Raw genomic sequence first — 11,116 nt, 5'->3', positions numbered from 1 at the left:
CTGCGCATGCGTAGCCCCCACCCCGTCTATGCCTAATTTCCTCCTATCGCTCGCGCGCCTCTAGTTCTTCATTGTGACGTAAGTGTCCCTCCCACTCTCCCCTTCACGCCTCTCGCGTGCCCCGCCCCTTTTCTGCCCCCTTCCTTTGGCTGCCGCCGCCGCGGCCGCTTCCTGCTGGGCGTGCGCAGATGAGCCCGTGCTTCCGCCGCGGCCCCTCCCCCTCCTAGCTCTCCATTCCTTTCTCTTTCTCGCGTGTCAGGCGGCGGCGTGAGCGCAGAGCTCCCTTTGGCGTGAGCAGGGCGTGACGGGGGAGCCGTTGCGGGAGGCCCCCGCAGCACCGGGCCCGCCTCAGCAGCGCTCGCTCGGGGAACGGAGCGGCGTGGCCGAGGGAGGCGGCACGATGAGCATCGAGATCCCACCGGGTCTGACGGAGCTGCTGCAGGGCTACACGGTAGAGGTCTTGCGGAACCGGCCGCCGGACCTGCTGAACTTCGCCGCGGAGTATTTCAGCCGCTTGAGAGATGCCCGAGACCAGCAGCAGCGAGAGGCGGCCAGGGGCAAAGGGGTGGTCTTCGATGGAGAGCCGATGCAGACGGAGTCCAACGGCGAGGACGAGCGGAGGGAAGCCGTCGACGAGGAGTCCGATTCCGACTTCGAACGTGAGTGGCAGGGAGAAAGGGGGAGGGAGGGGAGGGGGCTTCTCTATGCCTGCCCCGTCCGGCCTGATTCGTTTTGGAAGCGCCTTTCCTCCCCCGCCGCGGGCTCCCTTTCCCCTTCTTTGGGGCAGGTGCATTTAGGTTCTCAAAAATGTTGAGCGCGCATTCTTCATCTTACTGGTGTTGATGGCATTTATTGCTATGTTGTTGCCAGTATTATTATTTGTGCTGGTAAGAATGCTACACTAAGTAGAAAATCATTGTTCTCTTCCCTTACAAAGTATCAGAAAGGTGGGGTATAAATAATGTAAATAAAATTAAGGTCACTTAACACGGGTTAGTTGAATTTTGCCCTGTCTCCTAGTTAAAGTTGGGGGAAATTGGGTTTAATTTCCCCCTTCCACTTAGGGCATGCTGCAGGCTGAGTCGGATTTATAACCCACTGCATGAGTGGGATAATACGTGCAAGGTTCTTGTGGACATGGAGTAGGGGGCGTGAGCTTGAGTATGTGATGAAAGAGGATGGACCTGCTTTCTTCTTTCTCTGCCTTCAGTCTTGCCTAGTGGGTGGGCTATCTTTCTGAATGTGGATTTTTCTCTCCTCCCCCGTTCAAAGGCTTGTGATCCTCAATTCAGTCACAGCTAGTAGCAATCTTCCTTTCTCCCCAGTCCCTTGATAGTGGGTTCTGCAGGGTTTTCTGCATGCAGCCTCGTTTGAACAGATGAGAACGAAAGGCTGGAGAGCCTGTGCATTCATACTCTAGCTGGCTCTTCAGGCCCTTACTCCGTGAGGCACATGCAAACTACAAAGTCTGTTTGCATGGACTGGTGTTTTTGCTGCACCAGAGGGAGTTGATGGCTTGATTACATGCAGAAGGAAGAAGTGGCAACTTGTGAACATGCATTCTTGGGGTTGAGTTAGGAATGTGGCTGAAATGGAAGGAAACTTCCAAGGGAATCCTCCTGTTCTTGAAGGGGAGCTTCCCCCTGACTTGAAGGGGAGCTCTTTGTTTCTAGGATGTATTTTGGAGTGGTGTGGACTTGTTTCCAACTCTGGAGGTGGTATAATTGCAATCTTTTACGTATGTTTGGGAGAGGAAGGCATGAGCATAAACCGAATCCCTATTTTTTGGAACAGAATAATAAATAAGTAGTGGTTTCTTTCTTGAAATGGAGGGAAATGGATCTGTTCTAGAAGACCCTGGTTTGGGACATGAGAGTCTCTCCACCCTCCATTTTGGGGCACAGGTAATGATGTACTGAAGGTACAAGAACAGTCCCCAGTCTAGCAGAATGTACACAATCTGAACAAGCAGGAGAAGAACGTTCTGTGTTTTCAAGGAAAGGGACAACTGTAGAGCTCTATTTTTTCCTCGACTCCCTTGAAATGTGGGTACAAAAGAAATTATAGCTGATGGCTTGTGTGTTTACAATACTTAAGAGATGTCTTTCTGCCTGTCAGAAGCAATGTGCATTTAAGAAAAATTGATACAGTATATGCTATAGGAAGTTTGTGTTCTAGCCATTACAGGTTACTCTCCAGGGAATTCTCTGATAATGAAGAGGAACTTTAGTAATGAAATAACTGCCCAGTCCTTGTGATTAAGAAGCATTCAAAGGTTGCACCCCTTTCATCTGTCCCTCACATTTTTATTCTGCTCTTCCTCCATTGAGCTCAAAGTGTTCTACATGGTTCATTCCTCCTCCGCTTTATCCTCATAACCATGTGGGGTAGGCTAGGCTGAGAAAAAGTAAATGACCAAAAACCACCTAGTGGGTTTTATGACTGAATGGGGATATGAATCCCCAGCCCTAATCTGACACTCTATAAACAGATAATTATATTTGATCCCATTATCTCTTCTCATAGTAGATGGGTATGTGTATGGTCTATTGATCTATTCTTTTATTTCAACCTATGGAAAAAGGCAGGAAAGGGGGATTGTCATTCTGATGTATCAGAGGACAAGCTTATGTATGTGTCCTGTTCCAGGATGAGAAACAAGGAGGCACAAGTGAACAAGAGTTGTTGTGTTGTATGGTATCAAGGTGTATACATAAGAAGAACAGACATGAATGGAATAGTAGAGTTCTTTGGCAAATTGTGAGTCAAGCTGTAGAAAAGTTGACTAGATGTTACAGAATACACAGTGATGCAGGAAATTCATAACCACTTTGCATGTTGGAGGCTTTAGGTAGTGAGGTTTTTTCCTTAGTGTTGCTTTTTTTTTTTAAGAGAGTGAATTAAATTGAGAAGGAAAAACATTGAGTTTGCTGGTTAAGATAGCTCTGTAAATAATTATTAGGACCTGCCCCACCACCCAAGAAGTAAGCACAAGATGAATGCTGAAATGGCAGCTCTCAGGAAGGAGAGACATTTGCATTTCTTCAGTAAGTCCAGGTTGTGCTTTCACTTCCCACATGCCTTCTGTAAGCCTTTAATAAAGATGGTAGATCAACTTAGCAGCAACATTGTCTAGAATTCATAATCTTTGAGAATGGAATTGCAGTAAGTGTATTGCTTCTTAGGTAAAAGGAAAACAAAGTAGCTTAGCCTATATAGCTGTGTGGTCCAATTGTAACAATAAAAAGACAATTAGTATTCTGGCCCCTTAACTTTCAACTGGATTCCTGTGTCAGGAGCAGTGATAGGCAATGATAAGAATAGGTTCCTTGATACTATGTGTGTATCAGTGCAAGCATTTTTGGGACTACAGTACCCACCAAATGAAGTGAAGAAACAAATCAACAGAGCCAGACTAGTGCCCAGAAACAGTCTGCTCCAGGACAAACCTAAAGGAACTAACAACAGAACACCACTGGTTGTCACCTATAGCTCCCAGCTCAAACCCATCCAACGTATCATCAGTGAGCTACAACCCATCCTGGAAAATGATACCTCTCTCTTGGAAGTCCTGGGTGGAAGACCTTTCCTTGCCTACAGACAGCCCCCCAACTTTAAACGACTTCTCACTCACAACCATGAATCGGCCAGCAGAGTCACCAGCACAGGTACCAGGCCCTGCAACAGACCCAGATGCCAGCTCTTCCCCTATATCTACCCAATGGCATCAACTACACTGTCTCTGGCTCTTACAGCTGCTCATCCTCCAATCTGATATATGCCCTCATGTGCCAACAATGTCCTTCTGCTCTGTACATTGGACAAACCAGCCAACCTCTACGCAAAAGAATAAATGGACACAAATCTGACATTAGAAATGGAAACGTCCAGAAACCAGTGGGAGAACACTTCAATCTACCAGGACATTCCATCAAAGACTTAAAGGTCGCTGTAGTTCAACAGAAACCTTTCAAAAACAAAATCCAACGGGAGGCTGCTGAACTGGAATTCATATGCAAATTTGACTCTGTCAAGCTGGGACTGAATAGGGACTATGAATGGTTATCACATTATCACAGGTAACAGATTTCCTTTACAGAGGCGGGGTCTGGGGGAGCTCAGTGGCACCTGGCGTGGGCTTTCGGGGACCACAGATCTCTTTGTCAGATGCATCTGGCAGGGAGAGCTGTGGTTGTCGAAGGCTCATACTGCATTGGAATTGGATGGTCTAGCTGTTTGGCTGCTACAAACTAACAGGGAAACTCCTTTGAAGCCAACTGATCCACACACCAAAAGGAGATGTTTACATATACTAGCAAAGGAATGTTTTGGTTGCACCCTCCCCCCCTAATTGCCTCTTCTCTCTCCTCCTCTTCTCCTCCCTCCTCTTCTATATTTGACCAGTCTCTGTATCATGCATCTGACGAAGAGAACTTGATTCTCGAAAGCTTATGCTACAATAAAATTGGTTAGTCTTAAAGGTGCTACTGGACTCTTTTTGATTTTACCTTAAGCAGAGTTACTCCAGTCTAAGCCCATTGTGTTTAGGATTGCACTGTATGAATATTTATTATGCTCCATGGTAAATTGAAACTTTTGCCAAAGGGATCTGAAATATAGCAAATAAACATTTAGAATGGAAGAAACAGTTGTATCCATGGAGTAGATTTTAGTTTTAATTTGCTTTGAGGAGAAAGCAAAAATGAGTAGCTCCCCAGTGAATACTAAAATGGCATTCTTGCTGCCTGATCTGAATTTTCAAAGCAAAATAGTATCTTCCTCTGATGCGTAAGTGTAGTGACTCTTTGTGGCAGTGCTGACAGCTGTACATTATATGCAGTATTGCAAATACTGTATTGAGTTACCATGTTAATGACCACATTTATTTGTTAGTAGTGTTCCCTAATCATTGGTTAATGTGTTGGTTGACCAACATGCATGTGCTGATTTCTGTACATTTTTTTAACACATGTTTCACTTTGAATATAGCTATAGGTCATTAATCTAGAATGGGAAATTTGCAGTGAAATAAGCAGTGGTTAATTTTAACTTGCTTGTTTGTGCATACATTGAAATGAAATTTAATATTGTGAGATCAAAGTGGTGAATCCTATCTGGAAGGAATGAGTGACTGTAAGAGCAAACTGAAAGTGTAAACTTCGCACCTCTCACAGCTTTCTGAGCAATAATGCAAGTGATCAGATCGGTCACTTTCATTACTACTTAGAAACCTGTAGCATGGTGTGACACTTGTGCTTTCTTTCTGCTCCTGCAGTAATTTATTCATTTCGGATAGAATTCACCACTTTTGAACTTGGATTATTGTTATTATTTTGTATTTCATCCAAAGGCTGATTCTCTTTAGTAATCATAGTGGTACAACTCCAAGTCATTGTGTCTTTGCAAAAGCTTCACCAAACTGTTCAAGATATTAATGGTATTATTCTCCCTGCTCGTGGATTGGACATAGAATTGTGCAGGATATGAGACATGATAAACACAAATACCCAGATTATTCATTCATTTCATTTATACCCCACCTTTCTTCCCATTGGGAACCCAGAGTGGAACATTGTTCTGTCCTCCATTTTATTGTCACAACAACCCTTTGAGATAGGCTAGGCTAAGTATGTGTGACTGGTCCAGGGTTCACCCAGTAGGCTTCTGTGGCAGAGCAAGGAGCTGTACCTAGGTTTCCCAGACCAACACACTAATCACTACACCACGCTGTCTGTCTGGTCCAGTCAGGGAAATGCAGCAAGGACAACCAGGACAATCCACTGTAGCCATCCTCTCTTTTCCATGTCTTTTTGATTTCCATTGTCTCCACGTCAAGCAATATGGTTTCCTCGCCTGGCTTATCTCTTGAAATAACACAGCTTAGCCTTGGATATCTCTGTGCCTCAGCCTGCCTGCTCCCTAGTAATGTCTATGCAGCTTTTTGTAAAGGTAGACTACAACAGGGGCAGTGGAGTGCCACAGAAGTATCGTGGACTATTTCAGTGACCACAGTGGGCCTGATAGTCAATTCCTGTGCAGGAAGCCCTGAGCTGTAGGACCTTCATCTGGCCTGATGCTCAGGGCTCAAACTGATGAGCCCAAGATGACACACCCATCCATGAAGTGCTACTTCAGGCTGCCTCAGGGCAGAACTGAGGTTAGAGGGTTAAAAGAATGCTACGGTTGACAAAGCCAAGTTATATAGCACGTTTCACATAGAGAACATAAATAATATGCTGAGATAAAATTATGAGATGATATAGGATTGATATTTGGACCTTTACTATATAGTACTTGATAGCTTAAACATACTGGTCATATTTATCAAAGAACAAAGGTCAAAGTGAGCAGTTAACACTAAAAAAAAGTGCCACTGCTTTTTCTACTTGCCTTTTCATTCCATGAGTGTCAGATTAATCGAGGCACAGTATAATTCTGGTTAATTGTCCTATATAATACGCATTTATAGTATTCTGAGTATTCTTAATCTGTTTTTATTGTACATTGCCTTGGGTATAACTTATATTAAAACCACGTTTGCTATAGGCAGAATTAACTGCTACTTGTCATCTTACTGCTCAACTTATCATGACACAGCCCATCTGTTTTTTGGTACTTGAATGTTTTGAAAGTAACCATAATTGGATGGGTGCAGCTGATACTTTTTAATTGCTTTCATGAGCATTCTAGTGCACAAGAAAGCGATTCCAAGTTCTTTCTTCTGAGAAGAGAATGCATTGGTGCCGCTGCTCTGGGAACTTGGTATACACAGGGAAAAGATAAATGTAAATAGTAATTCCTGGTTCTTCTGCCATGGTTTTCTATCCTTAGTGAAAATATTTTAAACAGCATCCCACAATTTATTTTAAAAATTCATCAGAATTTTTAGTTATAACCTTGTGCTGAAGGCTCTATTTTTTTCATTTGGCAGTGTCATGAGAATAACTTGCATATTTTATCATTGTTCCTGACAGAGAAGTGGATTCTCATGGGATAAACTACTTTGGGTGTTACTAAACATTTGTCACCTGTCCTTTAGCACAGGAAGCATTCTTCTTATGGGGAACGGCAATATACAGAAATTTAAAACTGCACTGGAAATTCAGAGCTCTAAACTTCCTGTATAAATAGCCAGCCAGCATCATATTTGGCTGTCTCTGACTTCCTCCCAGCCCAACAGATCAGATATCCTATAAGCAGCTGGATGAAATGGAGGTAGCTGTGGAGGTATTTAGAGTAAAAAGTTGTCTGCAAAACTCCAGAGATCCATGGGCACGCAGAAGTTTAGTTTTTACCTTGCTGGCATTCCCTCTGTAGATTTAGAACGAGTAAATTCTGCTAACTTCATCTTCAGTCTAGTATTGTATGCAGGGGGATTACTAAAGATTATTTAAAATTTTACACTGTGCATGATTCATATTGTCAACAAGGATGTTATGATTTCCTTACGCTAAATATTTATGTTAATGAAAACGTCAGGATTGCCTGTTGTCTACATAATGAAGTCTGGATAATGCAAGGACGTATTTGGTGACTTTTAGAAAGTTACATTCCCAAGTTTGACAAACTATCTCTTGATCACAAAGTCCTTCAATGATGTCCCTATAAATTGTTCATCTAACTAGATGTTACAAGTCATTGGTTTGGTTGTCACTTGTATTATCGTGTCTGCATCTGACCGGCTTTGTCTTCTTTTTTTTTCCTTACTCATGTTAGCAAGTCTGGACTGGGGGTTAAAATTGTGTCTTTACCTGGGCTAACTATCCAATTATGGGCTAACAATCCAATTATTTATTTATTTATTTTTATTTTACAAAATGTACAGCCCTCCTTTCTGCTTTCATAAAAGCCACTAAAGTGGCTAACAAATTAAAAACATACATAATAAAATGACATCTGAAAAAACCATCGAACCAAAAAAAATTCGTTATTAAAACCAGAGCTAAAACACACAAACAAAAACAGAAAAACAGTTAAAATGGCAGGAAAGAGAGATCACCAAGAAGACGCCAAGCAAAAGTCTTCATCTGCTGGCAGAAGATGGAAACAGAAAGTGGCAGATGAGTTTCCTGGGGGAGAGAATTCCAGTTTTGGGTGCCATCACTGAGAAGGCCCTCTCCTGGGTTGCCCCTACCCAATCTCAAAGACTGAGACACCTGAAGCAGAGCCTCTCAAGATGACCTTAGTAGTTTGGTAGGTTGATAAGTGAGTAAGTGGTCCTTTTGGTATGTTGATACCAAACCATATAGCGTTTTAGGATCAGTACCTTGAATTGTGCCTGGAAACATATTGGGAGCCAGTGTAGATAGGCCAAGACTAGAATGATATGATCTCCGGAACCCACTCCCGTCAGCACCCTGGCTATAGCATTCTGCACCAATTGAAGTTTCTGAACACTTTTCAGGGACAACTCCATGGAGGGGACATTGCAGTAATTTAATCTTGGTTAAGCCCAGCATGCACACACTCATGAGACCTTTTCTGCCCAGAAAAGGCTGCAGCTGCCTAACCAGTCAGCTGCCACCTGCTTATCCACCTGCTTATGGAGGGTGGATCCAAGAGAATCCATTGACCTGTTCCTTTGAGGGGAATACAACCCCATCCAGAATGAGCAACACCTTGATTCTTGGCTCAGACCTTCTGCTTGCCAGAACTACTTACGTACCGTCGGGATTATATTTCAGTTTATTAGCCTACCTCCACTTCAAAACTGCCTCCAGGTTCAGGTTTTCTGCAGTCTCTCTGGGATTGGCTGGATGCTTAAGTCAGAGCTGAGTGCCATCGATATATTGGTGACAATCCAGCCCAAATCTCTGGATGACCTAACGCAGTGGTTTCATGTAGTTGTTGAAGAGTGTAGGGGACAAGATGGAGTCTTGTGGGAGCTGAAAGGCTAAGAGGCTGATCAGCAGTCCCCCAGCCCTGCTATTAGATTAACAATCTGAAGCCAGTGCCACATAATGGCTGAAAAGTTGGCTCCAACCAAAAAGATATCAGTTCAGGTTTTCAGTTAGCCATGAAGGTTTACTGGGTGACCTTTGGACAGTCATAATGATTCTGCATTATCCACCGCAGAGGGATATTGTGTTAAAATTTGAAAATCCTGCTCCATATTACATTAAGCTTTTTTGAAGAAGGCTGGCATGCAGGTGTGATGAAAAGAAATGGATTTGGGGGGGGGTATAGATTTATTGCTTGCAGTTATCCTGAGTAAGCATTGGTTTTTTTCTGTTGCATGTTACTCTTCTGTTTCTATTGTAGTCACTGTTACATTGTTCTATGTTTAGGTCTTCAGTGATACAGAAAGAACTGTGATTATGGACTGGAGCCATTGAATTTTCTGCAGGTGTAAGAGGGAGGGAGGCCCAGTTCCACTTGTCACTGCTACCTCTTGTTCTTCAGTGGCTTTATGTTTGTCTATGCAGTTCCCCTGATTTAAGGCATACTGAAGGGGAGAGTCAGAAGGGGCTTTGGGGGGAAATGTGTGGGGCAATCCAGTGTTTTGATGGAAAGCTGGTAGGATCCAGCTCATAGTTTACCTTTATTCAGGTGAAGCTGTAGGTAGGTTTCTGTTCTCAATGGGCCTTAATTCAAGTGGGATTCATTTCTAAATTAACATTGTAGTTGTAAGAGCAGTTTTCTGGGAGTAAGCCCCATGGAGTAAAACAGGACTTACTTCTGAGTTGCCCTGTCTAGGCTTGCTCCCTGTATTGCCTTTCGGGACCTACTTGCAGCTGCAGGCCACTTTCCCCCTCAATATAAAACACAGAAATCTCATATCAATTAATAGTGTTCAAGTTTATATTTCATTTTTCATGTCTAGAATTATAAATATGCAATATTACTGGGAAATAGGCTGTATTTCATGGCCATTTTTCATATTATGCAATGGTAAAGCCAAATTTTCCATTGAACTTCTCAGCTCACACTCTTCTTCCTTCTTTCTCAGCCAGTTACAACCCATCTGCTAGAAGGTTGTGACTCACATTTGGCTCCTGGTCTACAGTTCGAGAATCACTGCCCTAAACAAATTACTCTCATAGATCTCTTTTTTGATATAAACGTGGATTTGAAATGGCTAATGAAAGATAAAAAGGAGATTTGTGATGTGGTGTTCTAAGCTGTGAAATTTTGCATTTGATGGGTTATTTCAGAATTATCTAGAGCGGTTCAGTTGACTTAACTAAATATTAAGTGTTGGACACTTATCAAATGAATTAATAATTTCCTGACTAAGTCTTTGAAATGAGTAAATTGTTTGCTCTTTTCTCTTCTGTTTTTAATGCCTTGGTACAGCTTTTCAAAAAATATTTAATTCACTTTGTTTAATAGCAAATACAGTCAAATATTCATGGTTGTCATTAGAGATGGGCATGAACCGGAAAAAAACCGAACCGTGCGGTTCATGGTTCATCGCATTTCATGTGAATTTCACATGGTTCGTGAAAACGTCACTTCCGGGCCAGCAGAAGGCCACTTCCAGGTCAGCAGAAGGTCTGCAGGAAGTCTATCCTGTTGCCTAGGAAACTAATCGGTGCCAGGCTGTCTGCAGTGATGAACCAAAAAACGAACCAACGGAACCAGCCTAAAGTTTGTGGCGGTTCGTCAGAAATGGGTTCTGACGAACCACTGGTTTGCGAACCACGAACTGGTCCGGTTTTTCACAAACTGGTTTGTATTTTGGTTCGTGCCCATCTCTAGTTGTCATGCATGCTGTGGATTTGGCTGCAGTTGTAATAATTGACAGTGCAAAAGCATTTACTTTGAAGTCTTCTGCTCTGTGTTTTGAATATGAAATCAGCAGTCTCTTTTAAACAGCCTAGGAAATTAACATCAGTGACTTCTGTGTGCTGTCTGCCTGATAGGTGGTGCTAGATTGTAAAGGTCTTATTGTATATAGACATTTAAATCTTTGTTACATGATTCCATATAGTTTAATTTGACATGAAGAGCATCAACCAGTCTGGAGATGAATACGAAGACACACTGTAGAGTACTTTTGGATTGCTGCAAATCTTTTGAAACCTCCTTGGACGAGCAGTGTATTTCTTTTTCATCTTTATTACTAATTGTGTATGTACCTAATCTCTCTTGTAAGGATTATTGCCAATTTAGT

General features: G+C 42.6%; 1 protein-coding gene across 1 annotated transcript in view; it reads left to right on the top strand.

Annotated features, from left to right (window-relative positions):
• Positions 1 to 219: 219 nt before the first annotated feature.
• Positions 220 to 11,116, top strand: part of PRKAR2A (protein kinase cAMP-dependent type II regulatory subunit alpha) — a 145,320-nt gene continuing 134,423 nt past the window's right edge. The window contains exon 1 of the mRNA XM_054976940.1: positions 220 to 659. Within this exon, the coding sequence (XP_054832915.1) occupies positions 401 to 659 (259 nt within the window). The 5' untranslated portion in view covers positions 220 to 400. The remainder of the gene's footprint in view (positions 660 to 11,116) is intronic.

The sequence above is a fragment of the Eublepharis macularius genome, chromosome 4, assembly GCF_028583425.1.
Source record: "Eublepharis macularius isolate TG4126 chromosome 4, MPM_Emac_v1.0, whole genome shotgun sequence".
NCBI classification, from domain to species: domain Eukaryota; kingdom Metazoa; phylum Chordata; class Lepidosauria; order Squamata; family Eublepharidae; genus Eublepharis; species Eublepharis macularius.
This window is presented reverse-complemented; position numbering and strand designations above follow the sequence as displayed.